Raw genomic sequence first — 25,000 nt, 5'->3', positions numbered from 1 at the left:
ATTCCCACCCACCCACCTATCTAACCTTTTCCCAAAGCTTCCCAGGAATTAATTTCGGTACCTCAGATACTAATCAAACCCAGCCCTTCTTACTCGTGTATTTGTCCAACTCCTTTTTTTTTAAGCTACCCAAGGTCTTAGCCTCTGTTACCTATTGCTGCTGAAAAAAACTCGGTAGTTTGCTAGCGGCATGAGGTAGCCTTGATGATGATAGCCTTGATGATGGTAATAGCTGCGGAGATGGTCGTAGCCTTGGTGGGTGGGGAGTGGTGTGGGGTGATAGCAGCAGTTGCAGCAAGAAAACCACTGCAGCGCAGTGGTAGCCTTGGTGCTGGTCACAAGACAATGAGCGTGAGGGCAGGTATTGTGAAGCGTGACGAGGGTGGACACCTTGTGGAGCGCACGCGCATATATATATATATATATATATATATATATATATATATATATATATATATATATATATATATATATATATATATATATATACATACATACATACATATACACACGCCAAATGCAAAGTCATGAAGATCGGGGAAGGGCAAAGAAGGCCGCAGACGGAGTATAGTCTAAGTGGCCAAAGACTGCAAACCTCACTCAAGGAGAAAGATCTTGGGGTGAGTATAACACCAAGCACATCTCCGGAAGCACACATCAACCAGATAACTGCTGCAGCATATGGGCGCCTGGCAAACCTGAGAACAGCGTTCCGATGCCTTAGTAAGGAATCGTTCAAGACACTGTACACCGTGTACATCAGGCCCATACTGGAGTGTGCAGCACCTGTTTGGAACCCACACTTAATCAATCACGTTAAGAAATTAGAAAAAGTGCTAAGGTTTGCGACAAGGTTAGTTCCAGAACTAAGGGGGGAAATCGACCTGACGACACTGGAGGACAGGAGGGTTAGAGGAGACATGATAACGACATACAAAATACTGCGTGGAATAGACAAGGTGGACAGACAGGATATTCCAGAGAGGCTACACAGTAACAAGGGGTCACAATTGGAAGTTGAAGACCCAGATGAGTCAAAGGGATGTTAGGAAGTATTTCTTCAGTCATAGAGTAGTCAGGAAGTGGAATAGCCTAACAAGTGAGGTAGTGGAGGCAGGAACCATACATAGCTTTAAGATGAGGTATGATAAGGCCCATGGAGCAGGGAGAGAGAGGACCTAGTAGCACCCAGTGAAGAGGCGAGGCCAGGAGCCGAATCTCGACCCCTGCAATTACAATTAGGAGAGTTTCTCTCTCTCTCTCTCTCTCTCTCTCTCTCTCTCTCTCTCTCTCTCTCTCTCTCTCTCTCTCTCTCTCTCTCTCGTTTCACAGTTAGGTATGTTAGGGCCCAAATAGCCAGGAAGGCTGTGCCTTGCACGTGAATGGTATACAATACCGACAAGATAGAAATTAGACATATATGCAACATCTGGGTATCTTTAATGTAGACATTTCTCCATGGCGAAACGTCTACATTAAATACCTAGGTGTTGCATATATGGCTCTGCCTTGTATGGGCCAGTAGGCCTGCTGCAGTATTCATCCTTTATGTTCCATCAGTCTTGAAAAGATTACTGATTATATAAACTCCAGACTGAAGGACTGATTACCTCAACCTACTACTGATCTTCACCGTTCTCCTTTGTATAAGACTGATGAAGCCACTGTTTGGCGAAACGTTTCCTTAATAAAGATACCCAAGTGTTGCACATGTGTCTAATTTATCAACTTGTCGGTTCTCTGAACCATTTATATACACGTAGACTAGTAACTGAACCGAGCAACAGCCTGGTTGATCAGGCAAGCACCTGGCCGGGCTCCGAGAGTAGTAAGACTCGCGAAACTCATCAAAGGCTAGGCATAAAGATATATCAGAGGGGGTTGCATTATGAGAGGTTGAAGGTACTGAACTTGGTGACCTTGACGGAGGGAACAAGCGGAGATATGATTACAATATACAAAATCTAAGAGAGGCATTGATAACAAAGATAAGGCATACTGAACTAGGAAGCCAGGGATGAAGGTGGACGCGGGTGGGTGAAGGTGGACACACGATGAAAAAATATAATGATTTAAATAGAAGTGACAGAGACAGACTCAGTACACAGCTTCAAGAGTAGATAGTATAAGGTTATCACAAATAGGTAAAACAGAGGCCAGAAATCAGTGAGGGCGATTAAAGTCTTCTGTTTTTACATCAAGTGTGAAGCATAACACTTGTGCAACATGCGAATCTTTACTGGGGAAACGTTTCGCTAGCCAGTGGCTTCATCGGTCCAAAAACAAAGAAGAACTGTAGAAAAAAGAGTTTGGGGGTAATCAGTCCCTCACATCGATTCCAGGCTGAGGGATTGATTATTTCAAACTCGTCTTTTTCTACCGCTCTTCTTTGTATTGGACTGATGAAACATACATACATTGGACTGATGAAGCCACTGGCTGGCGAATAGTTTCTTCAGTAAACATTCCAAATGTTGCACAAGTGTTTCATTTTTCAACTTGTTGGTTTTCTAAACCATTAATATTTTCTCTCTCTCTCTCTCTCTCTCTCTCTCTCTCTCTCTCTCTCTCTCTCTCTCTCTCTCTCTCTCTCTCTCTCTCTCTCTCTCTCTCTCTCGCACGCGTGTTATGTTCTGTATACGTAGAGCTCCCAGATACAGCTTAGCTTATCTTTCTTTGCTTTATCTTGCTCCCTGTACACCTTGTTTATGACGCAAACCCCTGCCGCATCCCCTTCTCCTTCCTTGTTTCCACTGAAAGATGTGTGGGTAGGCAGAGAGAGATGTTCACACTGCAAGTGGGGTAGCCTTCCCAGTATTTTCTGTGTTCACACTTTATACCTTTACCCTTTTGTGTGTGTGTGTGTGTGTGTGTGTGTGTGTGTGTGTGTGTGTGTGTGTGTGTGTGTGTGTGTGTGTGTGTGTGTGTGTGTGTGTGTGTGTGTGAGACACAGTGACAGATATATATGATCCATTTGTAAATTCTGTAGCTTCCTTTTGCTTCCCCTTAAGGGAGGGGTCGGGGAACCCTTCCCCCTTCGTTAGGAAAGGGTTTTGTCCCCCCTCCGATAGGCAAGATTCAGGGATCCCCTCCGTGATTAGAGTTATTGGCTGTAACTGGTGTTGGGGGTTCTTGTAGCCTCTAACCCGGCCTGATGTTTTGCTAACGGCTGGGTCTACAAGACTTGTTGCCAGCGTCCCACAGGTCTGCGTAACCATTACCACCTGATTACTCTGGCACTTGTTGCAGGCAAAGGCCCTATTTCCACTTGAAAAACTTTGCTGTTGTGGCAATATTTCTTACATCTACTGGCAACAAGTGGATGAGTCGTGGGGCACGTATGCTGACAGTGTGTATCACTGGTTGAATATACACATCTAAGACACACTATGCAGACCACGGTACGGGTCTAATTGGATGAATCTTACTGTAGCCAGCTGGCCCAGGGGCTTACGCACTGGCCTGGAGTTTTACGACTCTCTTGCCATGGGTTCTAACCTCACCCGTACCGTGATTTGTTGACAATCGTGTTATGATTTTGTCAATAACAATAAGCGGTTTATGGTATTTTATTGGTAAGACTTTTTGTCCGCCATAGACTTTATTAATTTATAAATTGATAGTCCTTGGTGAACGAAACTAAGAAAAAGGCACAAGTCGCAAATTTTTATTCACACGACACAGTGAAATCTGTTTCTTGATGAAGCCACAGCACAAAGATGAACACTTGGGAACCGGTGCACAGACATGACTCGCTAAACCAGCGTGGTTCATTAAGAACAAAGAGGGGGTGGATGCTTGATCCTTCGTTTGCTAAACACAGCCCAGGATGTGATCAGTCAGGCTTTAGGTGACAGAGACAAGAAATTCTGGTCAGGCAAAACACCGAGTACGGAAATGCAAGTGTTTAAGGAAGTGGACAGTGAGGAAGTACGTAAATGAATCTCTCAAGGTAGGAGACTTTCTCCTATCCCAGGAAGACTCCACCATCCCAGGGGTACACAACACTTCATCCCAGGGACGAAGGGTACACCATCCCAGGAAGACTCCACCATCCCAGGGGTACACAACACTTCATCCCAGGGACGAAGGGTACACCATCCCAGGAAGACACCACCATCCCAGGGGTACACAACACTTCATCCCAGGGACGAAGGGTACACCATCCCAGGAAGACTCCACCATCCCAGGGGTACACAACACTTCATCCCAGGGACGAAGGGTACACCATCCCAGGAAGACTCCACCATCCCAGGAAGACTCCACCATCCCAGGGGTACACAACACTTCATCCCAGGGACGAAGGGTACACCATCCCAGGAAGACTCCACCATCCCAGGGGTACACAACACTTCATCCCAGGGACGAAGGGTACACCATCCCAGGAAGACTCCACCATCCCAGGGGTACACAACACTTCATCCCAGGGACGAAGGGTACACCATCCCAAGGGTACACAACACTTCATCCCAGGGACGAAGGGTACACCATCCCAGGAAGACTCCACCATCCCAGGGGTACACAACACTTCATCCCAGGGACGAAGGGTACACCATCCCAGGAAGACTCCACCATCCCAGGGGTACACAACACTTCATCCCAGGGAAGAAGTGTACATACACCATCCCAGAAATGAATATTCAAAGTCAGAGGAGGAAGTAAGTGTCTTATTTAGGGCTGGTGGTGGAAGGGTTGAGGAATGGTAATAGAAAGGTGGTGGTGGTTAGTGGAGAGGCTGGGGGAGGAGGTTGAGGAATTGTAATAGGAAGGTGGTGGTGGTTAGTGGAGAGGCTGGGGGGAGGAGGTTGAGGAATGGTAATAGGAAAGTGGTGGTGGTTAGTGGAGAGGCTGGGGGGAGGAGGTTGGGGAATGGTAATAGGAAGGTGGTGGTGGTTAGTGGAGAGGCTGGGGGGAGGAGGTTGAGGAATGGTAATAGGAAGGTGGTGGTGGTTAGTGGAGAGGCTGGGGGGAGGAGGTTGAGGAATGGTCTCACAAACCTCGCTCTGTCACCTATGCCATTGTTCAAATTAACGGAAAATATAGCCATTAGGGTGCGGGGGGGAAAGGGGGATAGTACAAATAGTGGGGAAGATGGGTGCTGGGAATGGGGGGGGGGGGTTAATAGTGTAGTACTTACTGCAGTTGGTTCGTTAGGTTAAAAGTCTACCAGCTACATGAAAGTCATTAAGGGTCTGACCACCTCAAATGCTGTTTATTTCTCTAATATTGATGGACTGATTACATAATTTTTATTTCACTACCACACCCCTACTTTATATTTGACTGAAGGAACCTACTGTGTAGGCGAAACGTTTCAAGAATAAAGATACCCAGGTGTTGCACATATCTTAATCGTCATAATGACAAGTGTTATGTACTACTGGCTTATAATAGTTGTTTACACAAGTCGAGTCACAGCTGTTAATCCCGCGTCTCATGCGTCAGGGCAGTGTTTACTTCCCTCTGTGACTCACTGATACACATAAATAACTTAAGTAATGCAACAAAGGATTCTTTAGATAAATGGTTCAGAGAACCGATAAGTTGGTAAACTAGATACATGTGCAACACTTGGGTATCTTTGAGAAAACGTTTCGCCACACGGTGGCTTCATCAGTCTAGTACAAAGAAGAGTGGTGACGATCAGAGTTTTAGGTAATCAGTCCCTCAGTCTTTGAAGAGATTGATGGACTGATTACATCGACTCCAGGCTGAGGGACTGTTTACCTTAAGCTCCTGATCTTCACCACTTTTCTTTGCAAAATGATGAATAATTACACTTATGAAAGATTGGGTATTTTTATTGTAGACGTTTCGCCATCCAGTAAAGATACCCAAGTGTTGCACATGTGTCTGATGTAAGAGAGGATTCTCTCCTGGCCTGACACATCTTGTCACACACCATATGGAAAACCTCTGACTAACTTAACTTAATCCATGATATAACTTAACAGATCTTTGAGGACAATTGTGTTGCCACATTAAATTCTTGTAGATTCTGTTGTAGTGCTTCCGTCTTTGCTCTGTGACTAGTTTGGTTGCAGACCTTTGTAACTTTTTCCCAACTCAGCATTGTTGAGCGATCATTGACTTCCCGCTGGGATACTGGTCTCCACACACACCACCTTCCCTGCCCTACTACACCCCTTCCGTCAGGCACGTCCTCTGCCATGGAGAAGCACATGGACAAGTTTCCTTACACTCCTGGAGTATGAATCTCTACGACTACAGTGCTCTTCGCACCAACTCCAAGGTTGAGGAACTAATTACCTCATTTTCTGTATATAGCTCTGTTGTCTTCAAGTTGTCCTGGAATTTGTATTGATAAAGCCACTGGATGGCGAAACGTCTACAGTAAAGATACCCAGATGTTGCACATGTCTTTAATTTCATCACTCCTGGAGAATACCTGGAGGATCAACGCCCCCGCGACCCGGTCCATAAAGAGGCCACTTCCTACTTAGCAGTAAATAAAAATTAGGAGCGTGTATGGTAGCGATTAGTCGACTGTTGTGGACTGCGTCAAGAAAAAAATTGTTTGAAAACTTAGTCCTGATGGCCTGTCATATCGTGTGTAAGAAAACACCTTATACCTGCGTGTAAGAAAATTCAGGCCTGGTCGTGGACCAGGCCGCGGGGGCGTTGATCCCCGGAATGCCCTCCAGGTAGGTAGACCTTGTGGAAATATAAACGTATTGGGTATAAGGTATATATGTAAGTACGTACTGTTAAAAGGCACACAGTATGTGTGTACACATTTTACATTACTTGGGGCTCCCTCGGTTTTGGCTCCGTTCCTGTTTAACGGCGATAATAACGGCACTGCTCCCTCCCGTTAACGGCACCTTGCCCTCTAATAAAGTACAAACTGGCTTGACAACCACTTCTCATGCACAAGGAACAGTATTGTTCCACCTAGAGGCCGGTATTGTTCCACCTAGAGGCCGGTATTGTTCCACCTAGAGGCCGGTATTGTTTCTTTGTGGCGAGTCCTATACTGTGTTGCTGGACATGTTTACTTGAAGACGATTCCGGAGGGTGACCGCCCTGCGGCCCGGTCCCAGACCAGGCTTCATGGTGGATGGCCTGGACTGTCATTGCAGTCCAGTGTAAGCACCACAGCCTGGCTGATCAGAAACTGATTGGAGGAACTACTCAAATTTGCCCTTAAAGGCAGTGTTCTCTTAAAGAGAGCCGAGTGTTGGTAATTTCCCTTATGTTTACCTGGAGAGAGTTCCGGGGGTCAACGCCCCCGCGGCCCGGTCTGTGACCAGGCCTCCTGGTGGATCAGAGCCTGATCAACCAGGCTGTTACTGCTGGCTGCACGCAAACCAACGTACGAGCCACAGCCCGGCTGGTCAGGTACATAGTTTTGCATCATCTGAGAACAATACAAAATAAGCATATCTTTGATATGCCTTTGATGAGTTCCGAGAGTTTTTTTCTATTCCCAGAGCCCGGCCTTTTGCTAGCCTCGTCTGGTGCTTGCCTGGTCAACCAGGCTGTTGCTACTGGTGGCCCGCTGACCCACATGCCCACCAGACCCCGGTTGATCTGGCACCTGGTGAAGATATTTGCCCAGTTTCCTCTTGGGAGTGGGTAGAAGGTACGACTAGGGGCCCATATATAGGTGAACACGGTATATCAAGGTCTTCCAGTGGACGATAGAAAATGACTTGTTTAGTAGTAGTAGTAATAATTATTTACTACATATACATGGTGTACAGGTCTAGCTGACATCAATGACATACTACTATATAGAAAACTCCTTGTCTCAGTAGTAGTAACCAGTTACCAGTAACCAGTGTTCCAGTAGATGACTCACTACCAACCGTCTCTGCCTGAGTCACTGTCTGTATTCATATTGTTGCTGACCTAGCAGGATTCAAGCACCCCCTCGCCCATGGGCACTCCTCTGTCAGTCTAGCCAAGGGGCAGAGAGAGGCAGGTTCGGCTGTGGCGCCCTTCCACATACTTCAGTTACAATATACGTACTTCCAGCCTACGTGAGTATTTTTACCCAATCCACGTGTTCGAACTCCCACATGATACTTGTTAAGCAGAGCATTTCTGACAAATTAGGTCAGTTTTGTCCCAGGATACAACCCACACCAGCCGACTAACTCCGAGGTACCCATTTTACTAATGGGTGAACAAGAACAGCAGGTGTCTTATGGAAACACGTCCCTAATGTTTTCCAGCCGTACTGGAGGAGATTCTTACTCCGGCCCTCAGTGTGTGAGGTGAGTGCGTTAGTGATCGAGCTACGGGACACCCGTAGTGATGACGACTTGCAACTGCTCGGATATGGAAAGAATGAGGGACTCGAAACTGTGTGTGTATATAAAACACACACGAGGACCATATCACAGAAGCCCCTCAAGAGTGGTTCCTTGATGCTGGTGAGGGGGCTCTTAATATAAGGAATTGGATCTGTGCTCCAATTCTCTGAATTAAGTCTGAATGCCTTCCACCCCCCTCCCCATCCACAGGCGCTGTATAATCCCTACGAGTTTTAGCGCTCCCCCATGATCAAAATTATAATCACGGAAGGAAAGCAACATGTCGAAAACCTAGGTAGGTCATCTGACTTTTTTTTTAACGTAGCGACCGTCTCCCACCGAGGCAAGGTGACCTAAAAAAAATTTTCTTCTTACATTTAGTGATTTGCTCCCAGCATTTTACTCACCTCCTACGACACGCATGGCTTATGGAGGAAGGATTCTTTTCCACTTCCCATTATTATACCAATCGTTTAGGAAACACGATGAGGCAAAGGTCGCGACGGAGCCAATAAAGAGAACCTTCAAAACAAGAAAAATACCGTACTGCAATGAGAGATATGGAAATGCAAAATACACAATGAAAGCAGGAACACACTGGGCACAATAAGACAACACTGATAACTGCGGTTCAAGACTTAAACCTGTTACCAATAGATATCACAGGGAGGGTTGGGGGGAGGCTTTGCCCACGGGAGGCAGGGAGGTAGGCTGGGTGGGTGGGTATGGAGGCGGGAGGGTGATTGGTGGGTCGGGGAGGGTGGGTGGATGGACGTTGGGAGTGGGGGTGGTAGGGTGGATGGGTGGAAAGGAGTGAGGGTGTCCGAGGGTAGATGGGTGGTAAGGAGTGAGGGTGTCCGAGGGTAGATGGGTGGTAAGGAGTGAGGGTGTCCGAGGGTAGATGGGTGGTAAGGAGTGAGGGTGTCCGAGGGTAGATGGGTGGTAAGGAGTGAGGGTGTCCGAGGGTAGATGGGTGGTAAGGAGTGAGGGTGTCCGAGGGTAGATGGGTGGTAAGGAGTGAGGGTGTCCGAGGGTAGATGGGTGGTAAGGAGTGAGGGTGTCCGAGGGTAGATGGGTGGTAAGGAGTGAGGGTGTCCGAGGGTTGATGGGTGGTAAGGAGTGAGGGTGTCCTAGGGTAGATGGGTGGTAAGGAGTGAGGGTGGTCCAGGTGTGGGAAAGTGCTTGTGGTTGACTCAGTCACCATTACTGTCATAATGGCTCACTCACCTAGTTGCCTCCCAGATGATCACTTATGACAAGATACTCCCCCACGCTGCCGCTTCAAGCTGCCTGTTCTAGTAGTGGTTGCAGGGGTCGAGGTATGTCTCTTGACCCTACCTGGTCGTGGACCGGGCCGCGGGGGCGTTGATCACCGGAATACACTCCAGGTAGACTTCAGAATTCAGATGCCTTGTTTTACTGATATTTAGTCTCTTGGGTCGTACCAGTGTCCTGTAGTCCGGTTGGTAGCACACTCAGCTCACACACTGAGTGTCTGTAGTTCGATCCCCGGTACGGGTGGAAATATTGGGCGTGTTTCCTTAAACCTTTTGCCCCTGTTCACCTAGCAGTCAGTATGTACTTGGGTGTTAGTCGACTGGTGTGGGTGGCATCCTGGGGGGTGGTAATATACCTCAGATAGGGCCGGGTTTTGAAGTGAGTTGAGGTAGGATAACAGCTCTTAACCTGGAATGATTTATCTTGTGATGACTCCCTAAGATCAGCGGACATCAGTATTCTCTCACCCTCCATGATAAATCACATCCGTATCTTACTCTAATATATTCTATTTCCTCCTAGTATTCTCTCAATCCTTCATCTCTTCCTTCCTTCGTACCCTAAACTCCTTCCATCTTTCACTTCCTCCTCCGTATCTCACTCACCTTCATCTCACACTAGCCCCCCCCCCCCAATCCACCTCTTTCCTTGTGGACCTCCCCCCCCCAGGACGACCTTGACCTACTTAAGTTGCTACTGACTCCAGTGGTGGTGCAGTGGTAGGGGTTGGGGGGGGGGGTTAGTGGTGCAGTGAGGAACACCCTTAGTGTGCTGCTATACTCTTTTGTAACAATTACATTGCGGGAACACCCAGTGTTCTCATGCACTGCGTAGAGGCATAGCTCCTGACTCTGCCTCTTAGTGTCATCACTGGTTTCTGGCGTCTTCAACTCCATGATGTCTACTCAGAAAACAACGAATGTAGTTTGTCGATGAAGAATTACACATGCGCAACAGTTGAGTATTTTTATTTGTAGACGTTTCGCCAGTGGCTTCATCAGTACAATGCAAGGGCATACTGTGAAGACTGTAGAACTATATACAAAAGATGAGGTAATCGGTCAATCAACCTTGGAGAAATAGCATTTGAGGTGGTCAGTCCCTAATGTGTCTTAACAACTTGTCACGATTGAAGCTATGTGTGTGTGGGGGGGGGGGGGTTCCGTGCCGTCATTTATTGCGTGAGGTGAGAGGGAGTGACGCCGGAGAGTGAAGGTGAGGTGTGGAAAGTGTAAAATATTCAGAGGGAAAACGTTTCATCTGAGCGAACACACACAGTCTGCTCTCAGATAACAATGACAACCAATTAATTTTATTATATAGTGACTATTATAATCCATTCTCTCTCTCTCTCTCTCTCTCTCTCTCTCTCTCTCTCTCTCTCTCTCTCTCTCTTAAAGAATACAAAATGAACATTACATGACTGGAACAGTACACAAATAACCCGCACCACAAAGGAGAATGAAACTTATGACTACGTTTTGGTCCGACCTGAACCATTAACTAAACACACTGAAGGACGGAGGGAAGGGAGCCAGAATATATAAAACGTGGGGAAAGGAGAATAATATTGTATAAGCAGTAGAAGTAGTGCACTGATGACGGTAGTAATAAGAAGGTGGGAGTGGTAGTCAAAAAATGGACCGAAAATGGAGTGTTAGCTAAATAGTAGTCATATTGGAGGTAGTCTTTTGGAACAAGAGTACAGAGGAGCACTGCAGGAGAGCTACTGTCTTGCAGGGGTATGACAAGACCCACCTAGAGCACAACCCACCTACGCAGAAGACAGGAAATACAGTGCAAATATAGGAAAGGTGAAGAATAGGGAGAGGAGGTAAAGGTAGGTCATGTCACGAGTGTTCTGAAGTTTGAAGCATTTGGCGATGCGATGAGAAAAGAAGGCAGATCCATATTCGATATAATCAGTCCATCAACCTTGGAGAAATAGTATTTGAGGTGGTCAGTCCCTCAGTCTGGCTGAGGGACTGACCACCTTAAAAGCAGGCATGATAATGCCTGCTTTTGAAACTGTATATTGCATTTGCTTTCATCCTGAAACTAAAGAAAATATACCTCCTTACACATATTAGATTCATGTGTGCCCCTGTAATGTTTATTGTGATATTTACCTCCAAAGGTGTTACTCTGTTGTCTTCCTGCTCCTTCAGCATCCATGACCTTACACATATTTATTTGTATTGCTCTCCAACAGCCATTTGGACTACATCAGCATCCTATCTACATTTTCATGAATAGACTGCTCTCTCATTTTCATTAGGTTCATTTAATCAGCGAGAAGTATTACTCTCTCTTGTTAACCCAGACTCGTTACTTTTTCATTCTAATGGGAGTGTATGATGGACAGCCAGCTGTCCCACTCGACTGATGAGGAACTGACTCAAGGAACGTGTCAGGTTGCCTTGTGTGTGCGTGTCATAGGCTGTATAGACTCTCGTCTAGTTTTCAGGGTAGGGGGTTGAATCTTGGCTTCTGACCCCACCTCTTAAATATTATCTACGAGGTTCATTGATTTCTGGCCTCCCGAGTCATATCTTAATTCTTCTCGAAGATTTTTAGTATGTTTGCTTTCACTTCTAGTGCGTTTCATTTATGACATTGCCCATAGACGTACTTGCGAGTGCCTATGGTGTTAGGTGGAGTGTAGTTGGCTGCTGGCATCACAACACTGGGGGTCGTTGATCCCTCGCACCAGCTGATATTGACTCTTGTGCGTCATACCGGCGCCACACTGGAGGCGCACCTCTCCACCATCATTCACCTAGGCCTTCACAACTCGTGATGGCCTACACACTCGTATTACTCTCTCTTAATTGTTATCTATCTTAATGGTTGCCTCAGTCACTGTCTACTGCCCTCAACACTCCACGTCAAGCCTCCTAAATCGCAACGAAAATATTACTGGAATAGGAAGTATTAAGAAACCAGGTGGGAAAAAAGTGTGTATTGTATTGAATGTAAGTAAACTTGGAGAGATTTACGTGACATGTTTAAAATACTGGCGAGACAGAAGGAAAAGAGTAGCATACGTGCCACCTGAGTAGGTAACACAAGAAACTTTAATACATGATAACGAAAGTACCTCTCAGTGATTACTGTCAGCCACCCTGACAGACCATGATTAACGGACGACTGATAGCCTCCACCACTCCTTGTACCGAATAACCCATACGTACTTAGTAAATAAGCATAACAATTTACCGGCCTACTACCTATGGCGACACAGGTCAACTAACTTCTTTTCAAACTTTGATGATGCTGTAAGGTACTTGATTCAAGCATATGTAGTTGTTCTCCTCTTTGGATAAAACTTGATTACCTCTCATTCTCAAGGCTGTGTACGACTCGCACTGGTTTAGCGCAACAACAACAAAGTGACTGTTAAGATACGCAGTTGTGTATTAATAGGTGTGTTAGTGCGTAGGTTGATACTACGACATGGTTCACACAACCAGGTGTTGCCACGTGTTGCCACACTGCTGCATCACAAAACCAGGTGTTGCCACTGCTGCACCACAGAACCATTCCTTGACACGTGTTGCCATACTACTGCACCACACAACCAGGTGTTGCCACTGCTGCACCACAAAACCAGGTGTAGCTACTGCTGCACCACACAACCAGGTCTTGCCATGTGTTGCCACACTGCTGCACCACACAACCAGGTCTTGCCATGTGTTGCCACACTGCTGCACCACACAACCAGGTCTTGCCATGTGTTGCCACACTGCTGCACCACACAACCAGGTCTTGCCATGTGTTGCCACACTGCTGCACCACACAACCAGGTCTTGCCACACGGCTGCACCACACAACCAGGTGTTCCTACACGGCTGCACCACATAACTAGGTGTTGTCACAATGCTGCGCCACACAACTAGGTGTTGTCACACTGTTGCAGCACACAACTAGGTGTTGTCACACTGTTGCAGCACACAACTAGGTGTTGGCACACTGCTGCACCATACAACCAGGTGTTCCCACACGGCTGCACCACACAACCAGGTGTTCCCACACGGCTGCACCACACAACCAGGTGTTCCCACACGGCTGTACCACACAACCAGGTGTTCCCACACGGCTGCACCACACAACTAGGTGTTGTCACACTGCTGCACCACACAACTAGGTGTTGTCACACTGCTGCACCACACAACCAGGTGTTGTCACACTGCTGCACCACACAACCAGGTGTTGGCACACTGCTGCACCACACAACCAGGTGTTGGCACACTGCTGCACCACACAACCAGGTGTTGGCACACTGCTGCACCACACAACCAGGTGTTGGCACACTGCTGCACCACACAACCAGGTGTTGGCACACTGCTGCACCACACAACCAGGTGTTGGCACACTGCTGCACCACACAACCAGGTGTTGGCACACTGCTGCACCACACAACCAGGTGTTGGCACACTGCTGCACCACACAACCAGGTGTTGGCACACTGCTGCACCACACAACCAGGTGTTGGCACACTGCTGCACCACACAACCAGGTGTTGGCACACTGCTGCACCACACAACCAGGTGTTGGCACACTGCTGCACCACACTACCAGGTGTTGGCACACTGCTGCACCACACAACCAGGTGTTGGCACACTGCTGCACCACACAACCAGGTGTTGGCACACTGCTGCACCACACAACCAGGTGTTGGCACACTGCTGCACCACACAACCAGGTGTTGGCACACTGCTGCACCACACAACCAGGTGTTGGCACACTGCTGCACCACACAACCAGGTGTTGGCACACTGCTGCACCACACAACCAAGTGTTGGCACACTGCTGCACCACACAACCAAGTGTTGGCACACTGCTGCACCACACAACCAGGTGTTGCCACACTGCTGCATCACACAACCAGGTCTTTCCACGTGTTGCCACACTGCTGCACCACACAACCAGGTGTTGCCGCACTTCTGCGCAACACAAACATGTGTTGCACTCAAACTTTTATTGCCACGTTTCGCACTGTGTAAAAGCTTTATAAAGTTAGGATACATCTCTACACGGCGAAACATTTCCCAATAATTTTCTGCAGTGCCCGCAATGTCTTGTCACGAAGTTGGGTTGTTTGTAAAGACAATGGCAGCCAGGTACAGGTGTGGCAAGTGCGCAACGGTGTTGTAGTGGTTGTTAATACCAAGGATGGTGGTCAGATTAGAACTGAGATTACCCTGTTATTTTTTCCTTCAAGATATATTCAGCTTAGTAAAAAATAGGGAGGGGGTTAAACATAAGTCAGTCTTGCCATGAAGAAATGGGTCAGTATTACTGATGGGGAAGAGGTTGTACCAGTGGGTTCACTGGACTGGTACTCACAATATAATGTCGCCAGAGTCCCATCGGGAAAAGGATCGATGAATGCAGTGAGATATAGCCCGAGACGAGACGGATGACAGCACAATTTAGGTTCTTGTAAGCAGACTCAAACATTGAAAAACTATTTTAACTAAAACTCCAATATTTTACAGTCAGAATGCTAAGTCTCTTTGATTTCGTTGTACACCTCGTGTGATTTTTGAAAAATGCATGAATCAGAAAAATTTAGAAAAAATTAAAATTGTTTTTTTCTCATATTTCGACAATTCAGAGCGCTTTGAAGCATTTTCTGACATACCTTATTTATTTACTGCCCACCAGACTCTTTTTCTTCTCTCTGCAGCTCTCCGACCAGCTGTCTCTCTCCACCCTCAGCTGCAGCAGCTGTATAGCCCTTTTGGCTTAGCGCTTCTTTTTTGATTATAATAATAATCCACCCTCAGCTAAAAGTAACTAATCATATATATCCTGTCACATATATCAGAATTTAGATCATTGACTTAGGAAGCAGGTCTACAAAAAGAGGCAGCAATACTTCGTAATAGCGTCAGATGCCAGGTCAACGTTCACAAACAGCTGGAGCTTCCTTCGTTAGTTCAGTGGATAACCGTAGATGAACGCACTCACTTGCACACCTTACAAACTTACAAACCCCACCATCCACTATGTGGATGGTGGGGTTGGAGCAACATCACATGTTGGTGGGAGTGCCACGGGTGAGTAGGGGGAAGTAGTGCCAAGGGTTGTGGTGCTAAAGGTGGGTGGTGTTGGTGCTAATGTTGGGTGTTGGTGGTGCCAAGGTTGGGTCTTGGTGGTACCAAGGTTGGGTCTTGGTGGTGGTGCCAAGGTTGGGTGTTGGTGCCAAGGGTGGGTGTTGGTGGTGCCAAGGGTGGGCGGCGGTGCCAAGGGTGGGTGTTAGTGGTGGTGCCAAGGGTGGCTGTTGGTGGTGGTGCCAAGGGTGGGTGTTTCTGGTGATGCCAAGGGTGGGCGGTGGTGGTGCCAAGACTGAGCTACATCCCAGTATAGCAAGGTACTGCCGCCACACATGGCTCGGTATTATTGATTAATCACAGGGACCACCACTGCACGCCACCCCCACTAAAACAACCACCATCACCACCACCATCACCACCACCATCACCCAGCAAACCCTGTCACTACCACCATTACCCAGCAACCACTATCACTACCACCATTACCCAGCAACCACTATCACTACCACCATTACCCAGCAACCACTATCACTACCACCATTACCCAGCAACCACTATCACTACCACCATTACCCAGCAACCACTATCACTACCACCATTACCCAGCAACCGCTATCGCCACCACCATTACCCAGCAACCACTATCGCCACCACCATTACCCAGCAACCACTGTCATCACCACCATTACCCAGCAACCACTATCACCACCACCATTACCCAGCAACCACTATCACCACCACCATTACCCAGCAACCACTATCACCACCATTACCCAGCAACCCATACCATCACCACCATCACCCAGCAACCCATACCATCACCACCATCACCCAGCAACCCATACCATCACCACCATCACCCAGCAACCCATACCATCACCACCATCACCCAGCAACCCATACCATCACCACCATCACCCAGCAACCCATACCATCACCACCATCACCCAGCAACCCATACCACCACCACCATCACCCAGCAACCCATACCACCATCACCCAGCAACCCATACCACCACCACCATCACCCAGCAACCCATACCACCACCACCATCACCCAGCAACCCATACCACCATCACCCAGCAGCCACTGTCACCACCACCATCACCCAGCAGCCACTGTCACCACCACCCATCACCCAGCAGCCACTGTCACCACCACCCATCACCCAGCAGCCACTGTCACCACCACCATCACCCAGCGGCCACTGTCACCACCACCATCACCCAGCGGCCACTGTCACCACCACCATCACCCAGCAGCCACTGTCACCACCACCCATCACCCAGCAGCCACTGTCACCACCACCATCACCCAGCGGCCACTATCCCGAACAAGCACAGTTAGCAGTAATTACCAATAACAAAAACACTAATCCTCCCCCGTCAACAATCACCAGCACTACCACCACCAGTAACAACAGTCACTAGCACTACCACCACCACTAACAACGGTCTCCAGCACTACCACCACCAGTAACAACAGTCACTAGCACTACCACCACCACTAACAACGGTCTCCAGCACTACCACCACCAGTAACAACAGTCACTAGCACTACCACCACCACTAACAACAATCACCAGCACTACCACCACCACTAACAGCAATCACCAGCACTAACTCCACCACCACTAACAATCACCAGCACTACCACCACTAACAACAATCACCAGCACTACCACCACTAACAACAATCACCAGCACTACCACCACTAACAACAATCACCAGCACTACCACCACTAACAACAATCACCAGCACTACCACCACTAACAACAATCACCAGCACTACCACCAACAACAATCACCAGCACTACCACCACCACTAACAATCACCAGCACTACCACCACCACTAACAATCACCAGCACTACCACCTTTAACAACAATCACCAGCACTACCACCACTAACAATCACCAGCACTACCACCAACAATCACCAGCACTACCACCACTAACAATCACCAGCACTACCACCACTAACAATCACCAGCACTACCACTAGCAACAATCACCAGCACTAGCAACAATCACCAGCACTAGCAACAATCACCAGCACTAGCAACAATCACCAGCACTAGCAACAATCACCAGCACTACCACCATGTTCTCGACACAACCCAACAATGACCAACTATCATTATCAAATAATTTATTTTGAAACATTTGACCAAAATCCTGGAAATATTAGTTAGCTCAGTTGTTAACAATGTTGTGTGGCAGTAATGTGCTAACTGGTTGACATTGTTAGCTTCATATACAGTGAACCTCGGTGTTCGAACCTACGAGACCTCGAACAAACCTGAGTCCGAACAGTTTTGTTCATAAAATATTGGCCTGGGCTTTGAAAGTTTTCCTGTAGTGTGAACTCGCTGAGTTGTTTCGAGTTCAATTGTAAAATCTTTACATGAAGCCCTGTTTCAAAAGTACTTTGAAGTGACCTTTGACACTGACCCGACTCTGAGACTTTTGGAAGTTCAACATTCTCCAGTGTGTGTGTGTGTGTGTGTGTGTGTGTGTGTGTGTGTGTGTGTGTGTGTGTGTGTGTGTGTGTGTGTGTGAGGCTGATAAAACCTGGGAAATACTGTTTCAGACGTCGAACTTTTCGCAGTTCCAACACCACCTAGGAACCAGTTAAGTTCAAACGTTGTATACTGCACAATAAGAATGGTTCCGAGTTATATTGTAAATGTTGGACTTACATTTAATATGGTAGTTCCACAGTACTTGTGATTTGTTGTAACTCCAGTTTTGTGAAAAAAAAGGTTAAATGTAATTTTTCGGAGTTTTTACTCACTCCGAGACATAAGTTCCTGAATCGTTATAAGTTGTAATTTCAATGTACAACGTTACTCCTTGACAAAGCTCCTGGAGAGCGAAACGTTGCCACAGTAAAATGCTGCATTAGTTGCTCTTGTGTCCTTTTACCTTACATATTGTGGGTAGTTCTACCAACATTATTACAAGGCCAAAAAAGTATTTCCCGTACATACGAAAACAAGAATTCAATATGTCGGGTAAGTTGGGATTGACTTTTTTTTATATTGTTATGGTTGCGATCCTTCTTGAAAGTTAAGACACATGTGCAACGTCTGGATATCTTTATTGTAGACGTTTCGCCATCCAGTGGCTTTATCAATACAGATTCTAGGATAAAACCACTGGATGGCGAAACGTCTACAATAAAGATACCCAGATGTTGCACATGTGTCTTAACTTTCATATTGTCGGTATTTTATACCTTTCTTGCACGATCCTTCTTGACATGCTCACTTCTATATTTACGTTGTGAATGTGACGGAAAGTACACATGCAGTTTTTACAGGTGCCTCAAACATTGTGTGAATGTGTAGGGCCCGTATGCACTGAGACCACAGCTTTCTTCTGCTTTCCTCGTCTTCATTAGCGAGGCTGACTGTTGTATAGCCCTTGTGGTTTAGCATTTCTTTTTGATTATAATAATAATAATAATAATAATAATAATAATGGAATTTTGAGACTTTCTGATCGTGGGTTCTAACCCCACCCGTGGTATGGTTTTTTGCAATCGTGTCATTACGATTTCGTGAGTCAGTTAAGCTTGTGTTTGCCATGTGGTAGCGCTCTACGACCCTTGTGGATTTAACGCTTAGTTATGATTATAATAATATCCATGTGGTAAATAATCTGGTTGTAGATGAATGGTTCAGAGAACCGACATGTTGATAAATTAGACACATGTGCAACTCTTGGGTATCTTTATTGAGGAAACGTTTCGCCACACAGTGGCTTCATCAGTCTATACAAAGGAAAAACGTGAAGAACAGGAGAATGATTGATGGACTGACCACATCGACTCAAGGTTGAGGGACTGATTGCCTCATTCTCCTCCTGTTCTTCACGATTCTCCTTTGTATGGACTGATGAAGCCTGTGTGTGGCGAAGCGTTTCCTTAATAAAGATACCCAAGAGTTGCACATGTGTCTAATTTATCAAATAATTTGGTGTTTTCTAATGTCACTTCATGACGTGTTAAAAATTATGCATAGGTAAACACTTAACTGTTTTTTTTTCTTGTCTGGTCTCTACCTGTTACTAGACTTTCGTAAATCAACAATGACTTCGTTTTTTAGGACATTACTGGGGTGACCCTTTGGCTTTTAAATGGGAGGAAAACTACTGAAGGTGTCATCTGAAAGACCCGTGTCAGGAGACACATTGCTCCTTCCTAACGAAAAAAACTCCACTGTTATCTCTTGACCACCACCACAGCACCATCTATCACAGTCCTCGGTATAATCAGCATACTTTCCACACCAAGCTTTGCTGAAGTGCATTTACTGACAGAGGTGACCACAGTTTAAGTTAAAACGGTCACTGGTCAGACTTATTGTGACGGGAACTCAGAGACTTACGTAAGAAAACAACAGCAGAACTCGGTCACGTAGCATGAGTCAGGGTTAACCTTGGCACTAGACATCTTAGATTGAAAATGTCAGGCTACCCTCTCGTTATGTCCACACTTAGCACAACCCCATCTAGGTGTGGAAGGTAATTCAGGCTTGACTATAGAGTTCTAGATAGTGGAACGATTGCTTCAGCGTGTATTGTCTGAGGAACAATTCGAATTTTGAGGATGGGCTGGTACATATTGCTGTAATGGTCACGGTGTGATACCTGTACCTGTGATCTAAGCTACTGACAGTGGATGAATCACTATAAGCGGTTGTGAAAGTGAGAGAATGAGAGTTAGTTTCTACTGCACAGATGCGTGGGATGTGGCGTTGTTACACATTATGAGAGTAGATAGTGTGGTAGTATAATACAACAGGTGTGTAGTAATGTGTCAGTGGGATACAACAGGTGTGTAATAATGTCACTGGGAGCCAAAAGGTGTGTAGTAATGTCAATGGGAGCCAAAAGGTGTGTAGTAATGTGTCAGTGGGACATAACAGATGTGCAGTAATGTGTCAGTGGGACAATGTTGTGATCCGAGGTGTATCAGGGTGACGTTGGTGATCTGAGGAGCAGAATGAATACACCAACTTTCTTACACTACATTTGTAGGGCACCATTGTTTTCCCCCTCACATGTACTTGGCTTTGTTGTAAGCTATGTGTACGGCATACTTTTAATACGGATCATTAGGACCTATTGTCCCTGTTCACCTAACAGTCAGTAGGTACTTCGGTGTTAGCCGACTGGTGTGGGTCGCATCCTGGGAACAAAATTAACCCTAATTGCTGGAAATGTTCTGCATAATCAAAATGTTTCTATATAGTATGTTATTGATATCAGCTATGGTCTGTATACGTTGTATTATGTACTCGTAAAAATACATTATTATTGTCATAAGAGAGATGGTACCACTAGAAGGCTACTGGACTCAGACCCTTGCAAAGCTAAACTAATTTATTTCAGTAAATTTATGCTTTTTTTGTATTCTTCAGATTTAATATTTTACATAAATACAGAGTAACTACGTTATCTGAATAGTTGTAGGATCATCGCCCCCGCGGCCAGGTCCTTAACCAGGCTTCCCTGTTAACACCCTGATTAGCCAGACTATTTCTGCTCGCTGCACGCGGGGCCACATAAACATGCGAGCCTGGCCGATCAGGAATTTTACACAAGAGTTTGTCACCTTCCCTCATAAAGACATAAGTGTTGGTGGTTCCCTTTACGTTAGAAGAGTGTTGAAAAGTCTTGGACTCTTTATACTTGTGAATTTCACTCTTAGTATAATTACTGCAATCCAGGCTTTTTATTATGGCCATTTTTTTATAGTTGCTGTGTTTCCTACTGTCGTGAAGAGTTACTTCAGTGTGTAGATTTACAACCATTTCCTACATTTGTAAACCTTTATATATATATATATATATATATATATATATATATATATATATATATATATATATATATATATATATATATATATATATATATATATATATTATTGTATGTATGTGTGTGTGCTGGTACAATTTATATGCAGGTCCTTTGCCCGAGCCAGGAGTCACGTGACTTCTGACTTGGACAAGGGACCCTGCATATAAATGGTACTAGCAGATGTATATACTACACAAGTTTTGTATAATTTAATGGTTATGATCATAACCATGATTTTTAAAGAGGTAGACCGGTAAGCCAGCGGAAGTCCTCGGTCAGATGACCAAAAACTCCAGCTGTGGGTCATCATATGACTAAGCGTCAGGCAACACTTGTCCTGTTTTCTGACACATTATACCTATGTTGCTGTATAGTCCTTGTGGCTTAGCGCTTCTTTTTGATTATAATAATAATAATTATACCTATGCACCATTGACAATATGATACATCACAAACTGGTGGAAATCACAAGGAAGAACTTCATAATTTGCTTTCCATGTATTTTTTGGTCAGTAAAGAACATGAGTGTGTAACTCAACAAGGTAGCCTTGCTAACAGGTTGGCATACTCTCGTACGCAATCGTGTGCAAGCATTGTTACTTACATTGTTGTAGTGTTCAGTGTTGTTCCTGCTACACTGTGTCACTTGCACACCTTCCTCTCCATCTTTTATACACTCCTTTGTGGTATAAACCTTGGTAATAGATACCGACGAATTGATTTAGAAAGACACGTCAGCAAAAACAGACATATTTATTGGAAAACGTTTTGGTCCTTGAACACTTCCAACGTACAGCGGTTAAAAAGACGTTATATAAGCGGAGAGTAAGGTGTGAGTGACGCATGGTGACCTGAAGAATGCCATGGTATTCTTCAGGTCACCTGTATATTAGAAGTGATCATGGTCCCAGGACGTTTTCTAATGAATATGACCTAGTGTTTGATTAACGTGTCTTTACACACTCCTTTGTGTTCAAGTAGTCTTTGATTTTGTATATCCTACCTCTGCTCATTTTATAAATGTTAGTCCTAGTCTAAGGTGTGCTACTATTCCCCAGGATCCCACCCGCAACAGTTTGCTAACTGTTAGGGGGAACTGGGACGTATTTTGCTCTGGTGAGAGTGGAGTACCTGAGCAGCCGGCTTACGGGTAAATAGGTTACTGTCAGGGCCTTCACATAGCAAAAAACACAGCTTCGTCGCACCCTGCCACTGACGAGTTGCAGCACACTGGGAAGGCCGGATCAGCAGGACTATGGTGCTTACGTTGGACAGCAGACTGCTAACACCAACAGCTTGACTGTACTGAATAAGCTGTAATTTTTTGTTATTCCGTATAATTGTTAAAGCTCACTCGTGGGTGGAGCGTTGTACCACTCAAGACTTGATTGCATTAAGTGTGTGTTTATCAGTAATGTGATTGATGAGGTGATCATCCAGGAAGTTTGGTGTGACATTTGGCCGCGGAGAGTGATCCATGAGTGAGTCAGTCAGGGGTAAACAACACAGGTAACAGTATTCTTAAAGTTAAGACACTTGTGCAACATCTGGTTATCTTTATTGTAGACGTTTCGCCATCCAGTGGCTTTATCAATACAGATTCTTGGACTTCTACAACTAGCCCATCAGTTTGGGAAGGACCTACTTCCACTGGGGAATCCCGCCTATCAGTGACTATGCCCTCGTCTGCTACACGTCCCTATTCACTGACGCCTATATAAGCGCCAGTCTCCTTACCTGTCCTTCAGAATCTCTACAACCATGGTGCTGTAAACACCACCTCCAAGGCTGAGGGACTGATTACCTCATCTTTTGTATATAGCTCTTCTGTTTTCTAATTATGTCCAAGAATCTGTATTGATAAAGCCACTGGATGGCGAAACGTCTACAATAAAGATAACCAGATGTTGCACAAGTGTCTTAACTTTAAGACTACTGTTACCTGTGTTGTCTACCCCTGACTGACTGACTCGCTCAAGGATCACTCTCCCCAGATGTTGCACAAGTGTCTTAACTTTTATCTTGTCGGTATTGTATACCTGTCTTGCACAACAGTAGTCTTCCTCACCCACCACACACTCTTCCTCTTTTATACTACCGCAGTGTTCCTCCATTCTTATGTATTTGACGTAGTGAAGCTAATTGAGAAATGTGGTAATACCGAAAAGTAGAAAAAGACGCTTATGTACAGTTCTGAACATTTATTAAAGGAAACGTTTCGCCACGAGTGACTGACTCGAGTAACTCTTGACGAAACGTTTCCTATAATAAATGTCCTGAACTCCATTCTTATGTTCTACTGTGTGATTGGTGGAGGTGAGGCGAGCACGACCCCTGGGAGTCCTAAAGAGCACACACGTCAAGACCGTGATCCCCAGAAGAGCAAAAGTATAGGTTGGTGTCCGGGATATGTTGAGGTCCAGAGTGATATAGGCGGATGCTGATAACGGTACTTGATCAAGCGTGTTCTGTACCAGGCTTGCTCCTTACTTTTATGTCCTAGGGTAGCGGTGGGTCCTAGAGAGAGAGAGACACACACACACACACACTCTCTCCCTCTCTCTCTCTCTCTCTCATATATATATATATATATATATATATATATATATATATATATATATATATATATATGTATATATATATATATATATATATATATATATATGTATATATATATATATATATATATATATATATATATATATATATATATATATATGAGAGAGAGAGGGAGAGAGTGTGTGTGTGTGTGTGTGTGTGTGTGTGTCTCTCTCTCTCTAGGACCCACCGCTACCCTAGGACATATATATATATATATACCTGGAGAAGAGAGGAATGCAGAGGAGAGAGAGAGATTTTGGGAGATGTTAAGTGAATGTATAGGAGCCTTTGAACCAAGTGAGAGAGTAATTGTGGTAGGGGACTTGAATGCTAAAGTAGGAGAAACTTTTAGAGAGGGTGTGGTAGGTAAGTTTGGGGTGCCAGGTGTAAATGATAATGGGAGCCCTTTGATTGAACTTTGTATAGAAAGGGGTTTAGTTATAGGTAATACATATTTTAAGAAAAAGAGGATAAATAAGTATACACGATATGATGTAGGGCGAAATGACAGTAGTTTGTTGGATTATGTATTGGTAGATAAAAGACTGTTGAGTAGACTTCAGGATGTACATGTTTATAGAGGGGCCACAGATATATCAGATCACTTTCTAGTTGTAGCTACACTGAGAGTAAAAGGTAGATGGGATACAAGGAGAATAGAAGCATCAGGGAAGAGAGAGGTGAAGGTTTATAAACTAAAAGAGGAGGCAGTTAGGGTAAGATATAAACAGCTATTGGAGGATAGATGGGCTAATGAGAGCATAGGCAATGGGGTCGAAGAGGTATGGGGTAGGTTTAAAAATGTAGTGTTAGAGTGTTCAGCAGAAGTTTGTGGTTACAGGAAAGTGGGTGCAGGAGGGAAGAGGAGCGATTGGTGGAATGATGATGTAAAGAGAGTAGTAAGGGAG

General features: G+C 45.4%; 1 protein-coding gene across 1 annotated transcript in view; it reads left to right on the top strand.

The window, feature by feature from the left end:
• LOC128697369 (ubiquitin-conjugating enzyme E2 R2) overlaps positions 1-25,000 on the top strand; it is a 110,152-nt gene that overhangs the window by 32,763 nt on the left and 52,389 nt on the right. The window contains exons 2-3 of the mRNA XM_070093876.1: positions 7,455-7,599; positions 7,883-8,006. Coding sequence (XP_069949977.1) covers positions 7,455-7,599; positions 7,883-8,006 — 269 coding nt within the window. The remainder of the gene's footprint in view (positions 1-7,454; positions 7,600-7,882; positions 8,007-25,000) is intronic.

This window comes from Cherax quadricarinatus, chromosome 44 (assembly GCF_038502225.1).
Source record: "Cherax quadricarinatus isolate ZL_2023a chromosome 44, ASM3850222v1, whole genome shotgun sequence".
Taxonomy (NCBI): Eukaryota; Metazoa; Arthropoda; class Malacostraca; order Decapoda; family Parastacidae; genus Cherax; species Cherax quadricarinatus.
Note: the sequence above shows the minus strand (reverse complement) of the source record. Positions and strands in the feature narration are given on the sequence as shown.